Raw genomic sequence first — 26083 nt, forward strand, 5'->3', positions numbered from 1 at the left:
GAGGACCCCGAGATCTTTGTCAAGCAAACTTCTGTGAATTGTGGGGCATTAGATTCTGGGGCTCAACTCGGGAACATGAAATTCTGGGTTTGAATGCCCCCTCGGAAGCCTCCCTAACAGTTAGACCACTTAAGCTTTATGAACCTGAGGTGGAGATGTCCTATCTGGAAAATAAAGAACACGGGGGTGGGGGTGGGGGGCCGGGGGTGGGGGGCAAACCTTCCTCTCTGTTTTAATGAAATACAAATAATGTATATGAAGAGTTCTTGGGTCTTTAAGGCCATGACCATCATGATTGTTTTTATCCTGTATTTAAGAAGCTGATTTCTTCAACTTGTAGGACTTTACATTTATCTCTACTAAATACATCCTGCTCAGACTGGCTCCGTGTTCTGGTCTCTCCAGTGCATTGGGCAACTCTCCCGGCTATCTGTCATCTCTGGTCCAAGCTTCCTTGATCCAGATCACTGACAAGAATGCAAAATGGTCAGGAAATCTACTAGTTTTCCTCCTTCTTTTTGAGGCAGTTAGAATTAAGTGACTTGCCCAGTTAGTAAATGTCTGAGGGAGGATTTGAACTCAGGTCTTGACTCTTGGTTTCAGGTCACTGTACCACAGCTGTTCCAAGAGGCCTTCTATCTAAATTATCATTGAATTAGAGTACCTGAGACCCACAGCTCCAACTTTCTGAATATGGAACCTCTGGCTTCCTGACACATATATATCATCACTCAACCTCCATCCCCACCCTCCCCCCAACACCTCTCTTGCTCACAAGAGACCCGACATACTATGTTCTCTCCTTTCTCACAAATCTCACATATAGACCTCTGTCCCCCTTCCTTGCTTCTCTCACAGACTTCATGTTTTTTCACACACAAAGGGACCCAATATCCTCCTCTCCCTCCACTTCTCCCCCCTTACTTCCCCACCCCAAAGACTCTGATTTCTCTTTCTTTCTCATACACAAAGACCTTCCCTTTTATATTTCTCCCTCTCTTACATTCACAGACCTCAAGCTCTCTCTTTCTGTTTCTAAACACACATCCAGACTTTTTCTCCTAGTCTCTGAGCCCCCATCCCCCTCACACACAGACCCCTACCCTCTACAGACCTGCTTCCCCACCCTTCCCCCATAGACAGATGCCTCCATATCCCCCAGACTTCATGCCTCTTAGCCCTCCTCTTTTTCCCATACAGACCCTACAGCTCTCACATCCCACATCCTCCTCTTTCTTTTTCTCACCCCCAGCCCCCTACCACATCCCCACCCATTCCAAGAGCCTCCACCCCCTCTCCCCTACAGATACCTCTGCCCTTTATATCCACAAACCCCATACCCCCCAGGCCCGGTATCAGCCCATCTTGGATACTCTCCCTTTCTCCTTCCCTCCCCCCATAACATACATCCTCCTGCTGATTTCTTTCTCTCTCCCACACACAGACCCCGTGGCTCTCGTTCACATCCAAGTCGAGAGACCCCATGCTGCTTTCTCTCTTACAAACATACAGACCCCAGAGCCACAAAGACCTCGGGCCTTTCTCTCCCACAGATCCCCCTCCCACACAGAGATGCCCCCATACCTCTCCCTCTCCTCACACACACCGACAGCCCCCCCAGTTCTACCTCTCACCAACACACACACCCACACTCTGCCTCTCTAGCTCACCGACAGACTGCGCCTCTTATACAAGCCTCCTCCACGGCAGGCCCTATATTCTTTCTCTCTTATACAAATACACAGCCATATCTTCCGTGCTGCTCTGACTCACACAAGTAGACCCTACGCCCCCACACCCCCTTTTGTCCCCTTTTCTCTCTCTCTTTTCTTCTTCTCTTTCTCTTTCCTTCTTTCTCCTCCTTCTCTCTCCCTTCCTCCCCCCTCAGACACACATATCATTTGCTCTCTCTCACAGACACACATCTCACAGCCCTACAATGAGAAAAGCTTCACTTTACTCTCCCCACGGCCTCATCCCTGAAGCTGCCAAAGGATAAGTCCGGGCCCCCTCATCCTGGGTCCAGGAGACCGCCCCATTGTGGTACCTGGAAGAAGCCAGCTGGCATGGGCATCCCATCACTGGGGGCCATGCCCCCCATGACCGGGCTGGGCGCTGCAGCTGCACTCTGAAAAGCAGAAAGAGAAGGGTCAGTTCAAAAAGAACCTAATGGGGTCCGAGCATCCCCATTTCTAGCTCTGGAACTTCTGTCCCCTACAAGTACCAGCCCTGGGGCTCCCACAGCACTGGATTTGGTATCAAAAGGCCCAAGTTCAAATCCTGTTCTATCACTTACTACAAGTGACTGACTACAAGTCATTTCTCTGGAGCTATTTCATCACCTATAAAATTAAGGGGTGATTCAGGCCTATGATGCTATGTATATTGTGGGTAGGTAGGCCTAGTGTTGGTAGGATGTTGTTTTGATACATGCCCCTTTTATGTGACTCAGTTTCCTCATCTATAAACTGAGGAAGAAGGAATCACTAATCTCTAAACTGACATCTTGATTCTGAGGACCCTCCCAGCTCTGACATCCCGTGTTCTAAGAACTCTACCAGCCCCGACATTCTGCAGTCTAAACACCTTATTAGCCCTGATATTTTCAGTTCTAAAGGCCCTCCCGGCTCTGACATATTAGTTTCTTTCTGGGTCTAAATCCTAAAATTCCCTAATTCAGAGAATCACAAGATCCTTGATCTTAGAGACCATTTAGGTCAAGCTGAGGCCCAGAAGGAGAAGAATCTTGCCCTAGGATCCTGGACCCCTTTGGGAATAAAGATGGTAAAGGAAACCCTTCTCAGAATTGGGTTTTAAAATGAATAAAAGCTACAGGAGTACAATGGAACCTGAAAGTTCCTAAGGATAAAAATGGCATTTTTTTTCCCCATCCAAGAAAACAAACAGGAGGGTCTCGGGTTAAGGATCCCCACCCCTGATCAATATAGTCCCATCTCCAAACTCCTACCATTTCTCCTGATTGTCCCCATGCCTGGAATGTTTCCCCTTCTCCTTCCCACCACCTGGATTTCCCAAAGTCGCAGCAAAAACCCCTCTTCTAGTCTTTTAAAAATCCTGGTGCCTCATTTTTGTTTTTCTTCCCAGGTTATTTTTACCTTCCGAATCCAATTCTTCCTGTGCAACAAGAGAACTGTTCAGTTCTGCACACATATATTGTATCTAGGATATACTGTGACATATTTAACATCTATAGGACTGCTTGTCATCTGGGGGAGGGGATGGAGGAAGGGAGGGGAAAAGTCAGAACAGAAGTGAGTGCAAAGGATAATGTAAAAAATTACCCAAGCATGGGCTCTGTCAATAAAAAGTTATAATAAAAAAAAAAAAAATCCTGGTGCCTCCCCTACACTGATTACCTCCCATTTATTCCGTCTAAGGCTTGTTTGTTCATGGTTTGAATCTCCTCTCTCACACCAGATATAAGCTCCCTGAGACCAGGGTCTGCCTTTTGCCTTTCTGTGTATCCCCAGCTCTTAGCACAATGTCCGGCTCATACATGGTAGAGGCTTAATGCATTTTTACTGCTCGAGAAGCCACAAGATTGGGCAATTAATACATGGTGAGAAGAAGGCTGAAAACTGAGGCTGGAAGCCTAGGTGAGGGGAGGAGGGAGGTATCCTTGATGGTAAAAGGAATGCTGGGGGGGAAGTAATGAGTTCTTGCTGGGTGATGTTGAGTTTGAGATGTCCAAGGGACAGAGGCGAGGGGAGCTAGGGCTCAGGACTGGGGCAGGATCTGTAGATCTGAGCATCATTAGCATAGAGGGGAAAACTGATCCTGGGAGCTGATGAGATCACCCAGGGAAACAGTAGAGAGGGAGAAGAGAAAATGGATCAGTCCTGGAGGACACTCAGGTATGAAGAAAGGACAAAGGTGGCTAAGAGAACACAGCTGGAAATCCAGGAGAGAAGAGGGTCATGAAAATCCATCATGGAGGAGGGGATGGTCACTGTCAAGGACTAGAGGAAAGTCCCAAAGGATGAGGACCGAGAAAAGGCCTTTGGATTGAACAATTAAGAGATCACGGGGACCTTTGGACAGGGAGGTTTCATTGGATTACATGAGCGTTAAAGGAGATGTTATGTTCTATCACAGTAAGGGTTAAGTGAATCCTGATTTCAAAATCAGAAGTTAAGTTTAAGTTCTCAACTTCCCATTCTATTTCCATGTATGACTGACTTCAACATTACAGCATAGACAAGCCCCCTCCCCCAACAGCACGTTTTGTTGGATGTACTGGAAAAAGCCTTGGGAAGGATTGTCATGGAGCAGGTGTCAAAATCCAATGGGACCACCTAAGCTCATGGAAAAAAAAAAAACAATGAAAATGTCAAAATTATGACTAAAAGGGATAGTAATGAAGTTGGGTGGTCTTGGGGAAACTATGTATATGATACTCAACTTCAGTATCCCCACACAATCATAAACCATAGCATCAGAAAGGGAGCATAGAGATCAAGATGAGGAAACTGAGGCACAGGATGATGAAATGAAGTGTTCAACTTCACACAGGGGTGTGTGTGTGTGTGGGAGGACTTGAATCCAGGTCTCTGATTTGAAATCAGCTCTGGCCATCCCCTTCCCTGCCTTATAAAATGGAATGCTTTTCAGAGTGGTCTTAAAACTCAAATGAGGTGTGGGTAAAATGACTTGTAATGGGTAAACTAAAGCCATGTAAATGGCTTCTCTATTGGGTAGTTAAGGGAGTTGGGTTGTGTGTAGGGAATGCTTCATTTTTTTTTTTTTTTTTTTTTTTTTTTTTTTTTTTTTTTTCGTTTTTTTTATTTTTGCTGAAGCAATTGGGGTTAAGTGACTTGTCCGGGGTCACACAGCTAGGAAGTGTTAAGTGTCTGAGACCAGATTTGAACTCAGATGCTCCTAACTTCAAGGCTGGTGCTCTATCCATTGCGCCACCTAGCTGCCCTGAAAGTGCTTCCTTCTTTGTGCTTATATCCCTGGCACCTACCATAGTGCTTGACACTTAGTAAGTAATTTATTACTATAAACTGCAACTCTGTCACAGTTCAAATAGCTTTCTTTATTCCCCCAGACCTCATTATTTTTATATATAAAAGCAAAGTGGTTCACCTGATAAACTGGTGAACTCAGCATTCCATTTACCAATATTAAATATTGTGCTTGATATTTAAGGGAATATAAAGGATATCATTTATCCTCTCAGGCCTCAGTTTCCCGAGTGTTGGACTATATGGCTTCTAAGGTCCTGAGATTATGTCTCATCTGCCCCTACGTGATTAACCGTGATTTTTCTCCAGAAGCCTGTATTTCCTTATCCCCTATTTGGTCCCAAGAAATGCTCACTGAATGACAAGTTACAGAGAGGTCCAATAATCCATTCAATAACTATGCAGTAAGGCCCCAGATGGCTCTGCTGAGGGAAGCCAGAACAGACTGAGGCCAGTGCCTGCCCTCAGGGAGTTAGTTCATCTATCTAGCAGAGGTAACAAGATGGGCAAAGAGATATAGATAGCTAGTATTGCTAGAGATGGGAGGGGGAAGAACTGCAACATAAGGAGCTTGACCTGAGGATCAGGATCCTGGAAGGCTGCTGGGAGGAGGGGACACTGGAGGCTGAATATGGGATTTGGAGTCACAGACTCCTAACTGATCTTCCTGCATACAGTCTCTCCTTATTCCACTTCATTCTCCACCCGTTTGCTCAAGTCATTTTCCTAAAGCACAGGTTGGACCATGTCATACACATGTCTTTACGATACCTGGATATTTACATAACAGGTAAAAGTTTCCGAGACTTATTATATCATTTCCCTTAAACATGAGGTAGGCGAGTATTGGGGCAGCTGGGTGGTGCACTGGATAGAATGCTGGGCCCGGAGTCAGGAAGACTTACTAGCTGTATGACCCTGGGCAAGGCAATTCACCCTGTTTACCTCAGTTTCCCCATCTGTAAAATGAGCTGGAGAAGGAAATGGCAAACCGTTCCCGTATCTTTGCCAAGAAAACCCCAAGTATCCCAGACAGCCAGACGCGATGGAAAACAACTCAACACCGGTGGGTATTAACTGCTATTTGCTGTTTTCCAGAAGAGGAAACTGAGGTTCAGACCTCATAATCAATTACAGCATCCTCTTCCAGTATCCAGTCTCTGCCTAGGATGCCCCCCAATCCTGGAAAACTCCCCCACCTCCGTCTCTTAGTCTCAGGAGCATCCTGCTAAAATCTGCTCAAATGTCAGTAGGAGATGAAGTTCTGAGACCGCCCCCTGCTCCCCTCCCCCAAACAAATGAGGTCCCCTCCCCCAACCAAGTGATCTCTCCTCCTCCTCCTCCTCCAAGAAGCTCCATGAGGGCGGGGCATTTTTGCTAGCTAGTTGTAGCTTTAAAAGGACCCGTCAGTGACGGACGCTACTAGTCCAGGTTAGAATCCCCATCCAGATTTGCCAGAGGTCAAGGTTATGGCCATTATAGACACCGCCATTCACGGTCTAGTCCCAACTCCTTCATCTTTACGAGGAGAAGACAAAGGTTCAGAAGGAGTGGAGGGACGGAGCCAGGCTTCGGGAGTGGCTCGATAAGCACGCATTATGCGCTTCCTGCGTGCGGGGCACCGGGCCGAACTAGACAAAAGACGTGGGTCTTGCCTCTGGGGCCCAGATTGAATGGGAATATCGGGGAGACCGGGCTTCAGCTCTCAGACGCTGACCCTCAGCAACCATTTCTCCCCACGTCAATTTCCTCATTTGTCAAATAGGAATAAAAATGGCCCACACCTCCCTCCCCCAGGCAGTAGTGATGATCAAAGGAGATAATGTAGATACAGCTGTGGCAAACAGTTATTATTACTGTCGTAATTAAGACCAGAGGCCGAGCTCCAGGTCCTGTTTCCAACATTCTCCAGCTCGGTTTCCGCACAGTGGAAGGAGGAGCCAGAAGAGGCGGGCCCCACTTAACCCCACCCCATCTGTTGTAAGTTTGGGGGTTTGGAGTGACTTCCCACTGCCCCTCCCTCCTCCTCCGGGTTCCGGGGTCCCTCGGGATCGCCGGGTCTAAGAGGACCCGGGAGCAGAGGGAGGGCCCCTTCCCCACCCCCCACTGCCCTTCCTTCCAAGGACAGCCCAGCAGGAGGAGAAACCGGAATCCGGGGGCAACTGTCAGGGCCGGGAGGTCCTATAAGGCACTATTTTGCTAATCCAACTCCCTCACTAGAGAGATGGGGACCATGAGACCCGGAGTGGTTACGGGACTTATTCAAGGTCACTTAATTAGCCTGTCCCAGAGCCAGCACTCATACCCGGATCCCCGGAGAGGCCGGGTGGGGGGAGGCTTCCCCTATTGCCCTCCCTAGCTGGGGGCCTCTCGGGCTCCGAGGCTTAAGTCAGAGCCAGGATGGCGCTAGGGCCCCGGGAGGGGGAGGCGCCGGTTTTCTAGGCTGCTGGACCCAGCTGAACTCGAAGGAGGGCTCGGCGCGAATCATTAGCAAGACAATGGCGTGTCTGTGGCCGCCGCCAAGACCAACAGCGCCCGGGGCGAGGCTGCGGAGCGCACCCCTCCTCCCAGCCCGCTCCGCCCAGCCCAGTCCCGGGTCGGCCGGCCGGCCGGCCGGCAGACCGGCAGCCCCGCCTTAACCCTCCTCTCCCCGGCCCCGAGACCCCTGCCCACCACACTGTCTGCTCCTCCGCGCCAGCTTTCGCTTTCAGTCGACCCCCATTCGCTTTCTAGGGGGCCTCCCGAGTCAGGGAAGCTGGCCTGATTTTGTGCTAGGCCCAAATCAAAACCCTTTTGGACTGTTTTCCTACTAATACAACTTTAGGAGGATTGATCCCTGGATCACAGGACTACAGATTTGATCAAAGGATCACAAGTTTGTTTGTTGTTTTTAATTTTAAGCAGCAGCTAAAGTGTCAGACCTGAAATTGGTTCAATTAAATATGACAGATTTTATTAGATGGACTTGATAAAGTACTTTTAACCTCAAGGGGTCTAGTTTTTTTAAATTTGGATAATAACAGTACCTATTACCCGATTGAGAAGATAAAATAAAATATTGGAAAGTTTTTGTTGTTTAAGATGAAGGAAATTGGGGACGGGAAGATAAGAAAAATAAGAAAATTTGTAAAGGTAAAATAATGTTAAAGGGATTGTTTGGACTCTGTGTTTATAATCCTGGAAGTTTCCAGTTTCTTTTCAGTGAAAAAATTTTATTTTCTTTAATAAAAATTGGGTCCCCGTTAGTTTTCCCCCCTTTTCCAGTTTTTTTATTTTCTTCCCATGGATCTAAATTCCAAAAATTTTCCCAAGGTTTGCCCAAAAGATTATGCTGTCCCCTGCCCAGTATTTCTCCCTTTTCTGTTTTCAAAATTCCTTCCTCTGTTCAAAATCTATATTAGAAAGTGGAAATTATAGTGATTATTTAGTGTCTTTACCTCCCAAAAATTTTATATTGTACCCCACTTTTAAATTTGGGGAGAAGGGTAATTTATTCCATAATTAAATTTATTGCATAGAAATGGAATAGGTTATAGGAGTGGGTCCCTAAAAATCAATTTTTGTTTTAAAGTCCCTCCCGTTTGACATCCCAGATTCTGGGCCCTAAAGATCCACCAGTAGGGGGTCGAAAAAAAATTTGTTAGATTGCTTTCGTTTTCCTGGATACATCCTTAGCCTCCGGGTTTTACAGCTTCCCTCCTCCCCGCCCAGCCCAGCCCCGAGGGAGAAGGCGCCCAGAGTTTGGATGGGTCAGAGGAGGAGGGGGCCCAGGGGTGGGATGGCCCAGGGGCCGGGGGGCTGCCTCCCCCCCCCTGGGAACCAGGGGGAAGACCTTTGTTGTAATGGATGAGGGGGCGGGGGTCCCAGTCTTTGCTCCTAGCAGCCCCCACGTGGCCTAGGAGCGGGGTCTGAGGGGTTAATCCCCGAGGCGAGGCTCAGCCCTCCTCGAGACAATCCGGGGGCTGGCCTCTAGGGCAGGGAAGACTGGGCGGGGGCGGGACTGGGAAAGGCTCGGAGGCGGGGAGTAGAATCCCCTCCCTCTCGGGCCTGGGATTGGGGAGCTGGGGGGGCCCCTCAGCCTCCCCCCCTTGTCAATCAGGGCCTGATGAGGTTCCCGGAGAAGGCAAAACAGGCGTTGCCATGACAACTGCTTGGGGAGCGCTGGGCTTTTCCTGAAGATACCAAGGTCACAAAGAAGCACAGAGACCCAGAAAAGGGGGGAAAAGGAGAAACCAAGAGATCGGGGACCCAACAAAGGAAAGAAGGGGCGGCTGAGACCCAGAGATACAGCAAGGGAGGGAAGAGAACTGAGCACAGCAAAGGAAATGGGAGGGAATTGAGAGCAAAAACAGGGGAGAGTCCCCAGGATGCAGAGGGGAGAGAAGGAGGGACCCCTGCAGAACCAGGGAAAAGGGATGCAGAGACTCGGGTCAGGAGAGGGGCCCACAGTACAGATAGAAGGGCCAGGGAGAGGTTTGGAGCTGCCCCCGCCCTCGAGAATCGCTCGGGCCGTTCTACCCCACCCCCACCCTACAGGGTAGGAACAGGGGGCCGAGAGGAGCCACGGGGACTGGGGGCCTCCGGCCAGGCCCGGCTCCACCGACAGGATGTCCGCCCAACTTCCTGGCCGCGACCCGGGCCCGCCCGCTTCCCTCCCCCTCCCCCCCACTGCCGGGCGATTGGCCCTCCTAGCCCAGCCAGGCCTGGCGCCCCCAAGACCCGCGGGAGGGGGGGGCGGATAAAGCTTCCGAGCCTGAACCCGTTTCTCCCCAAAGCCCGGGGTAGGGCCGCAGCACCCTCCCCCCTCGCTAGTTGGTAACAGATGTGGCAGCCTCGGCGAATCTCCATTCCCCCCCCCCCCCCAACAGACCCCCCCCCCCCCCCCCCCCCGCCCCAATCTCCGCCCTAAGGCCTCCCTAAACCTGCCCCCCTTCAGAGTATGGAGCTCAGGCTTGGGTGGGAGAGGAGGGAGACAGCTGCGGTTTGGTATTTCTGGTATCGAAGTGTAAAGGCTAGAGATCTTGAGGCAGGGGTATGAGAGAAGGCAGCCCTTTGGGCCAGAATGTGTAACGCCAGGGATGTGGGACCTCCACCTTTTCCAATTCAATTTCCCCTTCTTTCTAGCACCAATCTCCCTCTTTTCCATTTCTCTATTCCGCAGTTCCCTCTTCCTGCTTCCCCCTCTGATTTCCTCCTATATCCCTGGGTCTTGTCTTCTTTCAGGGTCTCCTTGCTCCCCATCCTCAGCTCCCTCTCTACCAAAGATTTCCCCTCTCTACACATTCCGGGTATGTTCCCATTCTCTAACTAACCCTCTCCCTTTTCCAGAATCCCCCCTCCTTCCCAGACCCACCTCCCACGTGCCTCCATATCCCCTTTCTAGGCTAACCTTAGCCTTTGTCTGGCCTCCCCTCCCCCTCATTGTTCCTCGAGGCTCTCCCCTCCTCCTCCCCCCCCCCAGGGGCCCGCCAGCTTGGATCCTGGGTTCTTTTCAGCCTCTCTCCCCCTTCTTAGTTTTTTCTTCCCCCCCCCCCCTTTCCCCCCCCCTCCTTTCCTCTCCCCTCTCTCTCCCTTACAATGCAAAGGGCCATCAACGGGGCCTGACTTGAGGCTGACCCGGGGGGAGCGGCCCTCTGAAGCCGCGCGTGTGTCTCACTTCAGGAGAATCTCAAATTTGAAATGAAATGGCCCCCCCCTGGCCCCCCAGGCTCCCCCCCAGCCTCCCTCCCTTCTTTTCCCCCTAAGCTCCCAAGGCCTTGTGCAGAGTTTGGGGGGGTGGGGTGGGCCTGCAAACAGAAGACCCCACCAAAGGAGAGAGACGGAAAGGAGACTGAGCAGAGACAGAGCGGCCTGGATTGATGGAGAATGGGTTCAGGAGTGAGACTGGGAGAAATAAATGGGGCGATGGAGAGAAAGCCAGAGCCAAAGAGAGGATGGAGAGAAAGGAGGGAAAGGGAGGAGGCAGAACATAAAGAATCGATGGAGATAGGAAAGATTTTTAAAAGGGGGAGGGGAGAAGAGAGGGAGAGGGAGGAGGGGAGAGGAAGGGAGGGAGAGGGAGAGAAGGTAACAGCCCAGATTTCTGGAGGACTGCCTCTGGCTTGGCATGGGAGGGGAGGCACAAGTGGAGAGCCAGCTAGAGTAATCACCCTGCCCACAGCAGGCAAACCCTCCCTAAATGTTTCCAGAATGAAATGAAGGAGTAAGCTAGCCAAGAGATCTGGAGGGCCAGACAAGGGAAACAGGAAAGGGGGGGGGGGGGAGGACCAGGAGGCAGAGGGGCAGAGGATGCTGAGATGGAGAGGATGCTGAGGAAGGTCTGGGTCAGGGAGAGAGGCAGAGGCAGAGAAGGAGCAGAGAGAAAAACTGAGGCAGAAACAGGGCAGGGAGAGAAGCTGAAGCAGAAAAAGAGCAGGAAGAGAGACTGTGGCAAAGACAGGACACAGAGAAACTGAGGCAGAGATGAATGCTATAAAGACCCAGGAGCTGAGGCAGAACAGGGAAGCAGACAGGATGAGACAAGCAACACATTGGAGATGAAGTCCTAGGATCCTTTCTGTCCAGGGACAATCCTGTTTTCCTCCTCCTCACTCCTCCTTCATCCAGCCCAGCCCAGCCTGCTCTACCTAGGAGAATGAAGAATTGCTCCCTTGAGGAGCCCCATCTTCCTCATCTCCCTTCTCACTTCCCCAGATCTTGCTATTTCTGCTCCACCAAGAAGAAGAGAGGGAAATGCTTAGATCGAATGGGGTGTGGGAAGGGAATCTCTCAAATAGGAGGATGAAAGGTTTGTTATAGATACTCTCCTAGTCCCCACTTGCCCCAGGCTCCCTCCTGGATAGTCTGGCTCTGTCACAAAAGCAAGGAGGGTAGGTGAGAAAAAGGGGTGCCTGTCATCCCTAGTCTAAAAACCAGATAAGGAAAGAAGGGGGGAAAGGGTCACATTCTGAGATAAGGTCTGAACAGGAGACAGAGACATGGAATAAAAAAGGGAGGTTGAAGGTGGGGCCCCCAGAGTTGAAATGAAAGGAGGAGGAAGGGTCAGAAAGAATCAACCTTTTGTGGGAACCAAGTCTTGACCTGCACCCCCTCCCCACTGAAAAGATCAGGGTAGGGAGGTTCTGGGGAACAGGCAGGCAGGGATGAAGGCCTCTGTGTTGGAGAAAAAGTTCAGGCTCTGAGTCTCCCAAACATAAATTCTCCTCCCTCCCTCCCCAGTCACACCCTCCACCCCAAAAACTCCATCTGAAGAACCTTAAGAGGGTCTTACAGGGGGAAGGGGAAGGGAAAATTGGGTGGAGAAAATAAGACCCTGCCAAGCCAGCCAGTCCAGAGACAGAGAGAAAAAAAAAGAGAGAGAGAGAGAAAAAAGAGAAAAACAAAGAGACAAGGAGAAAAAAAGAGGGACAGAGACTGAGAGAAAGAAAAAGAGAGAGCCAGTGTGTGTGTATTAATCCCTGATGCTGGTGTGAGTGGGTGGTGTACATTGGCTGCACCTGTAAGGAAGGGGGGGTTTGTGGGTAGCTTCCCCACAATCTTCTGTGTGGCCTGTGGGTATCTGTGCTTATAGGTGGGGAAATGTTGTGCCGCTGAGTGAGTGTCTATGGAACTTTGTGTTTGTCAGAGTGTGGAAGAGCACTGAATGCAATCAAAGGACCTGGGTTCAAATTCCACCTTTGATGCTTACAACTTTTGACAAATGACTTCTTTCTGAGTCTCAGTTTCCTCATCTGTAAAACATGCAAGATGGCCTAGATGGCCTTGGGAATCCCCTCGGCTAGGATCTTATTTCTACAGGGGGGGTCTCTGTCTCTGACTGGGCATGGAAAGAATTTGGACTTGGAAGTCAGGAGAAACTGAGTTCAAATCCTACCTCTCACAACTAAGCCAGGGATAGCCCAAGTGGCAGGCCTGGAGTCAGGAAGACTCATTTTCCTGCCTCAGACACTTCCTCTCTGTGTGCTCCTGGGCAAGTTCCTTCACCCTATGTGCCTCAGTTTCCCCATCTGTAAAATGAACCGGAGAAGGAAATGGCAAACTACTGTAGTATCTGTGCCAAAGAAACTCCAAATAGGGTTACCAAAAGTTAGTCAGATGTGACTGAAAACAACGGGGTCGGTCCCTGCCCTCTCTGAGCTGAATGCTGAAAATCTAAAAGTGATGATATGAATTATTTTGATCTCTGAGTTTCTGGATGAATGTACTTGTACATGGGGTTGGATGGAGGGGGTAGGGTGATGGTAGGTGGTGGGGATACCACCTGGAGGCAGGGGGGAGTCCCCTGGAGCTCCCCCAGTAGAGACAAGAACGATATCTGGGAACTGGACAGACAGAAGTCAAAAGTCCTCCTTCAGGCCTTCATTTCTTACCTCTGGATTTCTCTTTACTGCTCCTCCCTTCCATCACCCTACCACCCAGGGGGAAGGGGTGGGACCTAGATTTACAGATAGGAGGTGGAGCTGCCCTGGGGCCTCAATTCACCCTAGTTTAAAAAAAAAACAAACCCAAAACACATCCCATTCTGCCTCTCCCTCCCCAACACGTCTATGCACTATTGACCATCAGCCAGCAATCTAGTCTCAGACACTTAACACTTCCTGGCTGTGTGATCCTGGGCAAGTCACTTAACCCCAAATGCCTCAGAAAAAAAAAAAAAGTGTGGGAGTTTGTATGAGTTTGTTTGTGGGCTTGGCGCTGTCAGCTGATATAGATGTAAGTGTAAGGGCACATGTGGAACTGGATGCCCATAGCCCAAAAGCTGGGGTGGATTTTAGGGATCACCTCCATCCCCCTTAATTTACAGATGGGGAACTGAAGCCCAGGGTCATTCAGTAAAGTAATAATCATAGCTGCATTTCTCGAAATGCAGATTAGAGAATAAATGTCAAAATCTGTCTTGGACACATTTTCTTTTTGGAGAGCTGATTGTTAAAACACCGATCAGCACATCTTTGCTGATGTCGTCTATTTGGGACCCAAAATTCACCTCCACAAACAGGAGAGTTGCTGCTTTGGATAGCAACTGGTCTAGAACTCCAGGACTGGCCAAATCCCATTTGGAGTCATAATGACCCTGAGAGGCAGGGATGAGGAAACCGAGGCAGAGAGCCAAGGCCCAAGTTACACGTGTTGTAATTAATCAGAATAATTGCTAATGCTTAGAGAGAGATTTAAGATTTCTTACATGTTAACCCGCACTTTCCAAAGGTCAGGGCATTTGAAATGAAGAACTGTTAGGGCTTCCTGTATTACAGATAAGCTGAGTAGCATACAATAATAAGTCTCTGAGGGAGGATTTGAATTCATGATTTCCTGACTGCAAATCCAACATTCCATCCTCTATACCACTAAGCAGAGTCTGGATCTAGCACCTAATTCTTTGTCTCCAAATTCAGCCCTCTGGAGCCTTTTCGTGCTCTTATCCAGCGGTGTGCGGGAGTCAGTTTCCCGAGAGCCAATAGTTAAATTTTCAGCATAAGCATTTGCACGTTAAAAATCAGCAAAGGCTACTTACTAACTAGGGTTTGTTTATTTTTTGTCATCTGTTATGGAGATGATGGAGAAAATGTTAAGACTATAGAATAAAGGTAAAAATCTATCCTGAGCAATTTTTTTTGGTGAGCTGATAAATATTTATCAGCACATTTTTGCTGTAACATGTCTTCTACTTGGGGCCCAAAAGTCAACCTCACAAACAGGAGAGGGGTTGCTTGGATAGCGGCTGGTCTGGGAAAGATCCAGGGATTTAGATGAGCCCACCCACCATGAGACCCGGCAGCTGTCCTCTGTGCTGGGGTAGACCATGCCTCAATACTGTGTTCATCTCTGGGCTGGGTATTTTAGTAATGAGTGGGGAAGGAGCCAAAAGTCGGCATCCATTTAGAAAACTCGGGTCCGAGGAGGGAGCCTTAGGGGATGCCTAGGGAGGCCAGTTAGAGCTAGTGCCCTCTCTCCTTCCCCTCCAAAGGGGGACAGTGAGTTCCCTTACCTGGAGACCTTCAGGGAAAAAGCTGCCATCTACCGAGGAGGGGAGGCACGAGGGGGAGGTGGCAAACTGGGTGGTCACTGGGCCCTCCCACCCTGACTCAGAGAGTCTGTGACTCTGATGCATCTATTGGGGAAGATGCGTGAGTGAGGAGATGTGTATATGAAGGTGAATGTGTGTGTATGTATATTATATATTCATGTACATATCTAATAGATGGAAGAGTTGGGGTAATGGAGACAGGAAGAAGGGGAGAAGGAAAGGGGGGAGAGTAAGGTAGAGAGAAGAGAAAGAGGGGGAGTGTGTGTGTGAATACCCTTTGCCCATAGCCCTTGAGCCATGCTTGGACCCCAGTCTGAATCTCAGCTCTGTCCCTTTATTCCCCCTAGGTCTCAGTTTCTTCATCTGTAAAATGGTTTAGTTCCTGTAATCTGCAGCCTCTTTCTATATGTGCCCATTTGTAGAAGGAGGCAGCCTCAGACAGACAGCTTGAGACTCCTTCAAGAAAGAAAATCTGGGGCTGTCCTCCCCAGAGCCGGGGGACTGAGCCAGCCGCCCGGCACTATTAAAACAGGGCTGTACTCATGTTCAGCCGCAGCCCAAAGCCGCCCACCGGCCCCAGATCTGGCCCCGGACAGGGCAGGAACTCACGTAGTCATGGAACGCCTTAGCTTCGCTAGAATGCTCACAGGTTTCCCGTCGGTCAGGGGCTGCACAGTACAGGTCCCAGAATACACTGTAGGGGGAAGGAAATGGTCAGAAAGACACTGAGGCCCTAACTCACACCAAGCCCTGCCCAGTGCCCTTGTTAGTCCCCTCACCCCACTAGTCACTCCCAATTATCACTCCTCCCTGGAGTACCCAGACCCCAATCTCCCCAACTCCATCCCTCCCTTCCGAGTATTTCCCATTATTCTTTCCCAGTCTTGGGGGCTCCTCCCAGAGACTGCTCCTCCCCCCTCACTGGGACCCCCCATCCCTACCCCTAGGGCTCCCCACAAACTTACCACCACCAGGAGTGCAGAAACCCCGGGGGCTCCCCCAGTGTAATATTCTTCTCCCACCGGATCTGCCAGAGCCAGAAGCAGGTTAGAAAGAGAGAGCCCCTGCCCAACCCTCCCCCATGCCTGCCCCCACCCCGCCTCCCTTCCCTTCCCCCACCTTATAAATCTTGGCTCTCTCTTCTCCCAGGGTCCCTCAGCCCTGCAAGCCCCCTCATTCCTCATAGAGCCTTAATTCTAAATCCTGAGACTAAAGAGCAGCAATTAGGGAGGGTTAGTCATTCAGTCCCCACAATCTCAGCCTCCTCTGAGCTTTCAGGCCCTGAATCCTTTCAGACTCCCCACCCCCTCCTCATCTCGGTTAAACCAGAGCCAAGGAACCTGGGAGAGAAGGGGGTGGGGGTAGGTGAGAGGAGAGCAGGAAAGAAGAGGGAAAGGGGAAGCTGAGCAGGAGTGGGCGGCTCTACCCCAGCCAGCTGGTTCTCACCTCCGACAGGAAGGTCTGGGCTGACTTCTGGGCTCCCACATGAAGCAGATACTCATATACATACAGCGCCAACCTACACAGAGAAGGCCAGGCTCAGGGCATGGGGAAATGCAGCAGAGCCAGGTATCTGGGTCTCAGATGTTCTGTTCTCCATCTCCCCTGTCCCCAAGTAATTGGAGGCCCAGGGAGGGGAGGGACTGAATGCTGGGGGGCTTTGGGCTCCTAGCACATAATTCACAAATAACCACAGAGCTATAGCTGGATTCAAACTCGGGTCCTTGGGTCACCTTTCACTGAACCAATAAGTTAAATCAACAGGTATTAATTATGTGTTAAAAACCCCCAACAGCCCCCGTCTTACAGAAGCTCACAATCCAACATGGGAGACAGTATGTCAGTAACTATGCAGATACAAGAAGCACCAATCCATCGATCAACACTTGTTAGGTGCCTACTATGTGCCAGGCGCTGTGCTAAGTCTGGGGGCACAAAGGAGGCAAAAGGCAGTCCCTGCCCTCAGGGAGCCCACAACCCAATGGGGGAGAAAATACACAAACATACAAACAAGCTATAAACAAGATAAATAGGAACTAAACAACAGAGGATGAAGAGGGTTGCAGAAGGCTTCTGGTAAAGGAAGGGATTTTAGAGATTTAAAAGAATGGAGGGAAGCCCGAGGCAAAGATGAGAAGGAGAGCATTCCAGGCCTCTGGAGCTGAGAGCCAGAGGCCAGGATCACGGCATGGGAGAACACTTGGTGGAGAGGAAGGGGTAAGGAAGTTGGAAAGATAGGAGGGGGCTGGGCTTAAAGGCCAAACAGGATTTTGTGTTTGATCCTGGAGACAGGGAGCCACTGGAGTTCACTAAGTGGGGGTATGTGACATGGTGAGACCTAGGCTTTAGGCTTTAGTGGCTGAATGGAAAATGGACTGCACCCCTAGTGAGCTCTTGCACCAGGCCAGGAGGGAGAGAGGGACGGCAGTGTCAGGGTGAAGGCACTGGCAGTTGGGGGGCTGGGGAAAGTCTGCTGAAAATGAGATCTCAGCTGAGACCTGAAGAAAACCAGAGAAACTCATAGGGGGAGGGGAGGAGGGAGAATATTCCAGGAATGAGGGACAGCTGGTACAAAGGTCCAGAACTAGGGGGGGGGGGGGGGGGACGACTGGGAATAGCCTCTTGCTAAAAATGGCCTTGAGCTGAGCCTTGAAGGAAGCCACGGTCCATGCTAAGGGGCTCCTCCTCCTCCTGTCCTTTCTCTGGTGCACCTGACATCATCTAGGCTCACCCTAAATCAGGAGAACAGCCTTGTCCTGGGAGTCAAGAGATTCTGAGTCCAGTCAGTCCTGGGGAGAGCCGGGCTCTCCCCATGTCTACCCTTACTTTCCTTTTCTGAGAGCCTTGGCTTCCTTTGCACATTCTCCTTCCTCAATACTTACAAACGTGAGGAAGCCCTTTCTAGAACTTGGGGTTGAATCCCAAGTTCTGGCACAAGTTGTGCAGCCCTGGACAGATCATTCCCTTCTCTGACCCTCAGTTGCTTATCTGTAAAATGAAGGGCTTGGACTAGACCACCTCTGAGGTCCCCTCCAAATCTAACGATCTTGGGATTTTATGATCCCATGATCCCAGGTTTTCTTTCCCTCTCAAACTCCCATTGTGATTCTTCTTGACCCCACGTCTTTTTTCTTCCTTTTTTATTTCCTTTCCCCCCCATCAGTCATTTTGTAAAACAACAACAACAACAACAACAAACAAACGAGCATACACACAAAACTAAAAATAAAATTAACAAGTATGCTTCAGTCTGCACTTAAGACTCCCATCGGGATAACATTTTTCATCCCATGTCCTTCGAAAATGTACAATCATTGTATTGCTCAGAAAGAATAGCTTATACGCCCAGAGAAAGAACTCTGGGAGATGACTAAAAATCATTACATAGAATTCCCAATCCCTATATTTTTGCCCACCTGCATTTTTGATTTCCTTCACAGGCTAATTGTACAATATTTCAGAGTCTGATTCTTTTTGTACAGCAAAATAACAGTTTGGTCATATATACTTATTGTGTATCTAATTTATATTTTAATATATTTAACATCTACTGGTCATCCTGCCATCTGGGGGAGGGGGTGGGGGAGTAAGAGGTGAAAAATTGGAACAAGAGGTTTGGCAATTGTTAATGCTGTAAAGTTACCCATACATATAACCTGTAAATAAAAGGCTATTAAATAAATAAATAAATAAAAAAGAAAGAAAGAATAGCTTAGTCATTCACGGCTGATCATCCTTACAGTATTGCCATGGAAGGTGTCCTCCTGGTTCTGCCCACTTCACTTTGCATCAGTTCGGGTAAGTCTTCCTAGGTGTTTTTGAACCCCCTCCTCCCTATAATTTCTTATACTGAGATTACTACAATAGTAAATATAATTTGTTCAGCCACGCCTCCCTGACGGACATTCCCTCAATTTCCAATTCTTAGCCATCACAAAAAGAACTTTTAAAAATATATTTGCCTTTTCTTTGATCTATTTGGGATACTGAGCTAGTATTGCTGGGTCCAAGAATACGCACCCTTTGGACATAATTAGAAATTTTGTCCAGAACGGTTGGAGCAGTTCACAATTCCACTCTGCAACCAATAATGACTGCATCGGTGCTCATGACCTTTCATTCATTCATTCCTCAGCCCCTCACCATGTGACTTTTGTCACAACTGATCTCAAGCTGCTATCTCCCAGATCACTAAGGACTTAAATCTTTTCTTCTTGGGCGAATTCTTCTATGACCTCTTGATGCCATCAGTGGGCACTGAGGCTGTCCCAGTCTCCCTCCAGAAGCTCTCCTCTCTTGTCTCCCGTGATATTGCTCTGAATTATTCTTTTCTCACCTATCAGATTGTTCCTCTACTAGTATGTACTCACAACTGACTATTTCCTAGGACTTAGCTAGAAGCCAAATTCTTCCTTTCCTTCTTTACATTCACACACATTCTCCCTTCCTTTGTCTCTCTCTCTCTCCTTTACTCCTTCCCTCCCCCCCACCTGTTTCTCTCTCCCTCCCTCCTTCCTCTCTGTTTCTCTCTCTCCTTCACTCTTCCCCACCTGTCTCTCTCTCTCTCTCTCTCTCTCTCTCTCCTTCCCTCCCTCCTTCTCTCTTTCTTTCTCTCCTTCCCTCCTTTCTCTCTCTCTCTCTCTCCTTCCCTCCCCTCACCTGTCTCTCTCTCCTTCCCTTCCTCCTTCTCTCTTTCTTTCTCTCCCACCTTTCTTCCTCTCTGTCTCTTTCTCCATGCCCTCTTGCTTTTTTTTTTTTCTTCTGAAATTAATTCCATTCACTCCCAGAATACCAGCTCTTTCTTTTAGGTAGCTGATTCCCCCAATCTGTATCTCATTCACTCATCTGTTTATTCATTTTACATGTATCAAGTGCCTACTATGTGCACAGCACTTGGCTGAGTCTTAGAGGACATGCAATGTTCAGATAAGACATGACTGGGGAACTCACAGTCTAGGAAGAAGAGCGGTCAATCGATACTCATACACAGCATCACTGGATAATTGCATCAGAGAGCGAGCATAAATGCAAGGCTGAGAGAGAAGGCTGTTATCTCAAGGGAAGGGTGAAGGTCTGAAGATGCTTATAAAATATAAAGTATCTTGAACATAGTAGGTGTCTAATAAATGGGGATTGAATGACCGGTAGGACTTTAACAGTTGTAGGAGGGGTGAACATTTTAGGCACAGCTAAATCCTGAGCAAAGATATGAAGGCTGAAGAACACTTTTCAAAGACAGAGATTTGTCCACTTGAGCTGATTACAGAATGCAGAGAAAGGACTGACTCAAGCTGAAAAGGTAAGGGAGGACCCCGTTGTGGAAGGTTTTGAATGCCAGGCAGAGAACTAGTTCATTCATTGATTCAAGACATATTCATTTGAATACCTATTATGTGTTAGCAACTATAAGGTATATATCCACCAAGTTAGGATTGTCCAAACTTCTCTCTCACACCATTAACCATATTCTACCTCCTCCAGGAGGTTCAAATAGTGTCTCAGTCTCATTGTGTTCATTATCTTTCCCCAAAAACCTCCCTGAATATCAGTTTTCTGATCTGTAAATTGAAGGGACTCCTGAAGTCCTAGCTCTAGGATTCTGGGTCTTCCACTCAAAAGGATCAGACTAGACAAGAGGCATTTCCAAACAACAACTTGGTAAGTGAGAGGCCTAGCTGGAGCAAGAAGTGGGCTCGTGTGATGGGATGGTAGACATAGAACCAAAAAAATCTTTGGAGGCTGGATGACCTAGAACCAGACAGTTGACAGATCTAGATCCAGAAGGATCTTTGGAGGCTGGCACAGGTGACCTAAAACCAGATAAATGATGAACCTAGAACCAGAGGGTCTTTGGAAGCTATCTACTCCAAACCCTTCCTTTTATACATGAAGGCACAAAGACCATAAGAATCCCCAGAAATCAAGGGTGTAAATAAAAGGACAGGGATTTGAAATCAGCTCCTGGCAGGGAGCTCCTAGAAGGCCTTGAATAAAAATGGTATTTTTATTAAGTCAAAATGTAAGTGACTTTATAATAATGACCCACATTGACATGGCACTTTATGACTTACAAATAGTTTCCTCCCAATATTCCTGCAAGGTGAGTGGGGCAAGTAGGATTTTTATCCATTTTACAGGCTCGGGGAGGGCAGTCACTTTATCTGAAGACACCTATTTGGCCTTAACAACAGACCCAGGTCTTCTGGCTCCAATTTCCACTAGACCCAAGTCAGCTTGGAATATCCCCTTGAGAAGTTTAAGTATGTCCCAGTGTTTGCAAATCCTTTCCAAGTTGCCTTGAGTCTGGATATTCCTGTTCTGGAACTTGAGAGGAATTAACTGGCCATGATCACTGTCTCCATGTAGGTAAAGGACCATCTCAGGGCACAATGATTCAATTCTGCAGTTTACAGTGGGAGGGGGACCTCAGTTTGATCTAAGGCCTAGAGGATGAAATCAATTCTGCCAAGCATCCCAGGAAGGACTTTGTCATTCTCCTTCCCCATGGCCTCATTCACCATCCCAGAAACTTTCCGGGCCAAGGGGCTCTTCAATGGGCACGAGTCTCCTACCTATTCTATCAGAATGTAAGTGTCCCAAGGCAGGCACGGTCCATGCTTTTCATAAACCCTTCCCTCCCCTACCAAAGGGAACCTCCCTCAGTGAAGGCCCGGCCACCCCACTTTTCAGTCAACTCCATTAGCTCCCCATTGCCTCGAGGATCAAACAGATATAACCCTCGCATCTGGCTCCTTCTCAACCTTCTACCCTTCCATATATTCTACAACAAAGTGCAGCCTCATGGCAGTTCCTTTCACAAGATCCTCCACCTCCCTCAAGCATTTTTCCTGCAGTTTTCATCCCTAGAATGCTTTCCCTTCTTTTTCTAACTCTTGGCTTCCTTTAAGTCTCAATTAAAATCCCACCTTTTGCAAGAAGTCTTGTTAGTGCCTTTTCTCTGTCTGAGATTCCCTTCAATTTAGATCTTTTTTGTGCATGTGACTTTTCCATATTGTCTTCCCCATCAGAATGTGATCTCCTTGAAGGCAGGCTTACTTTGTCCCATTCTTTGTTTTCCCAGTGCCTCACACATGAGTCATTCATTCATTCATGGCTCAAAAGGATCTCATACGTCATGTGGTCCAACCCACTTATTTTATAGATGTGGAAACCCACTTATTTTATGATATGGAAACTGAGGTTCTCAGAGATTAAATGGTTTATCCAAGGTAACAATAGCAGAAATTGGACTTGAACATCCTCCTCTGAAACCCAAATTGGTGCTTTTTACAAACAAGCTTTATGGACAAGCTTCCTTACAATTAGAATTATCCAAAGGTAAAATGATTTGCATTTAGAGATAGTGAGTTTTCTGTCACTAGAAGTCTTCAAGTAGAAACTCACTGACCATTTATGGAAAGATGAAAAAGGGGATTCCTGTTCTGGCATTAGTTGGGACTATGTGTCTCCTGGTGTCACTTCCAAGTCAAATTCTATGAGTTTAGGTTCTCCTGGACCGACAGGGAATGTTGAAAATGTGAAGTCTTGGGGAAATCTAATGCTGAAGGGTAAAAGAAGCTCATCCAGAGGCTTGGAAAAGCTGGGGAAGTCTTGGGGATGAGGTAAGAAGACCCATGGAGTAAGGTCTTTGGAAGGAGATATCACTGAACTGAGCCAGAGGGGAAAAGGTAGGTAGAAGCCCATCTCCTCCCCAACAACCTTGGGGTTCATTGCCACTAACCCTTTAACCTGGCTAGATCATGAGACAAACTAGGATGCTGAAGATTAGATTTTTAAAAAAATAGCCCTCAATAAATAGTTCCAGGTCAACTTTGAAGGTCTCCAGTGACTACCTATATGATATGAGGTGCGGTAGGTCGGCTAGCTAACAAGGATGACAGAATAAGGAATAAAAAAGGCCTTAACCAGCTTCACAAGAATTCAATAGGAAGAAATATCACATTCCAAAAACTAACTTCACAAGTAGATGATGGGGGAAGCTCGGTTCGGGGGCAAAGATCTGGGGGTTTTTAGTGGCTTGTAAACTGGGTAGGAGCCAACTGTGTGTAACAGAGCAGCTCAAAAATGGAAAGAAATGTGGGGCTGCAGAGCTTCCAGGAATAAGGAGTTGATAGGCCCTCTGCACTATGCCCTAGCCAGACTACATGTGGAGCAGTGTGCTCAGTTCTACACTGAAGGACATAAACAATTAGGCCTCCAGAGGAGAGCCAGCAGCATGATGAAGCCCCTTTAACTTGAGTCATAGGATTATTGGAAGGAACTAAAATTTATCTAGGAAAAGCAAAAACTCAGAATAGTCAGGATAACTGCCTTTGAAAGGCTATATTATATAGGAGAAGCACCTGCCTGATTGGTCCTAGAGGGCAGGAACAGGAGCAGTGAGTGTGGGGTGACAGTTAGAGGACCCCGGATTTTAGAGATTTCCTGATAAGAGGGGGCTGCACTCATTCATCCCTAAGGTGCCTCCCTACTCTGACCTTGAAGGCCTTCTCCAGCTGTGACCTTCTGGACTAAGAGCCTTCCTTCCCCAGCATGACATTTCGCCTCCTCTGTTCTAAGGGATCTTGGGGCCTTCTCTGCTGGAATCCTCTAAGTTTGTGGGCAGCCACCCTAAGCCCAGGTTTAGCCCAGCAAGAGCTACCCTACAATAGCAAGCCATCACCAGAAGACCAGGTGCGCTGTGGCAGGAGGAAGGGAGGCCACTGAGGTTGGGTGGGTGGGAGCCTATGTGTGTAGGGGATGACTGGGAGGGGCCTCTTGGGAAACCAAAGCCTGATAGCACGGGCCCTCAGCCCCAGCAGAGGAGGGGGAGATTGGGGACCCTGGGTCTTACCCAGAAGCCTTAGCAATGGAGGAGGGTCCCACTGCTCCAGAGCCCCGGTCTGGGTGCCGAAGCCCAGGTCTCTGTGTGGTGGCCTTGAGCACACTAGACCAGCGGCTATCCCGTGGACAGCCAAGGCCCCCCAGGGCTCCCCCCAAATCTCCAAGTTTCCGGCTCCTCCAGCCCCCGACCCTGCCCTGACCCCAGCCCAGACCAGTCCCCCGGGAGGCCTCCACGCCCCGCCCCGAAGCTCAGTATGGAGCTCCTCCCGGTCGCCAGGAGCAGGAGGGGACCAGAGGGCAGACGGACAGGTGGCCGCGGGGCGGGGCCGCCGGTGGAGGGGGCGTGTCTGTCCCCAGGGGCCCAGGGGGCCACCTCTTAGCCTGCAACTTTCCCGGGAGCTCCTAGTGCTTGGGGCGGCAGGAGGGCGGAGGAGGGGTCCTAGGAATCCTGGGGCCCTGGAGCGGGGGTGACCGGCCTAAGCTCGGTGATCTCCTACAGCTGGGGAGGAGGGATGGGGACGTCCCGTCTACACCACCGCCTCCTTCCCCTCGGCGGCCTTCTAAACCCTTCCGGGCCCAGGCTGCCTTGAGGTCCTCGGGACCTGATTCCAGCCGAGCTCAGCGGCCGGACAGACAGCAAAGCAACCCAGAGGAGAACTTCCTGGCAGCCGGATCCTTGCCTCCCCCTGCAGCCTGACCCCCCAGTCCCCCGCTCCGGGCCCCTCGTCGTCTGCCGCCGCAGCCTGGGCCCCGGGCCCTGGGGCTCCCAGCCTGCGGAACCCCAGCACTGGCCCCCGCCCCAAATCCTTCCCGCTCTGCCTGGCTCGGGGCCGGCCGCTCCCCACTATCCGCCGCGGGCCAGGGGCCGCCAACTTCGCCGCGGCTCTGCTCCCAAACTTTTCCCCGGTGCCCTCCTGCCCGTCGCCTGCCTTGTCCCGGCGCCCCCAGCTCCGATCGGGGCTGACGGCGTTCTCAGGGCCGGCGCCGAGGCACGCCAGGGCGGCCCAGCCCAGCCCAGCCCAGCCCCGCCGCGCGGCGCCCAGCGAAAACTTTAAAGGCGGCGGCGAGTTAGTACGTGGGGGACCGACGGGGGGACAGGGGACTGGGATGGGGCTCCGCCACTTGTCCCCTTCCGGGGGCTGCCCTCCCCGTGTCCGACGTCCCCCGAGATGGCCGGCAACTTGGGCCCCGCACAGAACAGGGGCCCCGACCCCCCAGCTCGGCGGCTCCCCGGCTCCTGCAGCCTCGCTCTCCCCTGCCGGGAGCGCTCCCCGAGGCCGCCCCGGTGCTGCTGTGGCGCCCGCGCCCCAAGGCCGGGGGCTCCGCGTCCCCCTCCCTCGGTGTCCCCAGGGGCCCCCGTGCGCCCTGGCCCCGCGCTCCCTTCCGTTCCCCGCGGCCCCGCGCGTCCTGGCTCCGCGCAAGCCTCACCCCCCCTCGCCTCGCCTCTCCGGCGGCTCCGCGCTCCCTGGGGCTCTTCCCGAGCTCCCCCGCTTTCCCGCGGCCCCCGCGCGCCCCGCGCTCCCAGGGACTCCCCGGCCGCCCGGCCCCGGCGCCGGCGCCGCCGCACTTACTTTTCCCGAGCCTGGCTGTCGGAGGGGACGGCAGAGCCCTTTCCTCCCTTGGCGTACATGCTGCTTGTTTCTCTTTCAGACTTTTTCCCCTACTCCACACCTGTCAAAGAAAGCAGCCTGCCGAGGTCTCCATCTCCATAGCTACCCCCCCTCCCCCTTTTAGTTTTACATCCCGGAGCTTTGGACAGAAATCAGGTACATTTTCCACGCGGGGGGAACTTGAAACGGTCGCGGCGGCTCCAGCTTCAGCTCCGGCTTTGGTTTTTTTTTTTTTTTTTTTTTTTTTTGGTCCGGCTGTTCCAGGAATCGCGCGCTGCTCCCTCAGCTCCGCTCAGCCTTCTCTCCCTCCCTCTCCAGACTCAGCTCTTAAAAGGGCGATGGCGCCAGGCGAGAGCGGCCGCTGCGGCGGAGGGGAGAGGGTCTCTCCTCCCCTTCCCTCCCCTAGCTCCTCCCGCCCCCCACCGCACACACACTAACTCACGCTCTGACATCCCCAGCGCGAGGTCCTCGCGCACGGGAACACACTAGCACACGCACGTCCCCCCCTCCCGCCTCCCCTCTCTCACATCGGCGGGATTTGCACACCTAAAGCCTGTCCCGCACCTGGCTTCTCCCCTGCACACAAACACACACGCGCCTGCGATATTTGGTTT

General features: G+C 50.4%; 1 protein-coding gene across 5 annotated transcripts in view; it reads right to left on the reverse strand.

Moving 5' to 3' along the window:
* Window positions 1-25789, reverse strand: part of SSBP4 (single stranded DNA binding protein 4) — a 38265-nt gene extending 12476 nt beyond the window's left edge. Inside the window, exons 1-6 of one of the 5 annotated variants that reach the window (XM_031948203.1) lie at window positions 25630-25784; window positions 25431-25530; window positions 16462-16534; window positions 15981-16042; window positions 15625-15709; window positions 2048-2128 (exon numbers count right to left, since the gene is read on the reverse strand). In XM_031948203.1, coding sequence (XP_031804063.1) covers window positions 2048-2128; window positions 15625-15709; window positions 15981-16042; window positions 16462-16534; window positions 25431-25489 — 360 coding nt within the window. In that variant the 5' untranslated portion in view covers window positions 25490-25530; window positions 25630-25784. Of the gene's footprint in view, window positions 1-2047; window positions 2129-15624; window positions 15710-15980; window positions 16043-16461; window positions 16535-25430 lie in introns of all 5 variants that reach the window. The other 4 variants (XM_031948202.1, XM_031948205.1, XM_031948207.1 and 1 more) reach the window with 4 other exon arrangements.
* Window positions 25790-26083: the final 294 nt, after the last annotated feature.

The sequence above is a fragment of the Sarcophilus harrisii genome, chromosome 1, assembly GCF_902635505.1.
Source record: "Sarcophilus harrisii chromosome 1, mSarHar1.11, whole genome shotgun sequence".
NCBI lineage: Eukaryota > Metazoa > Chordata > Mammalia > Dasyuromorphia > Dasyuridae > Sarcophilus > Sarcophilus harrisii.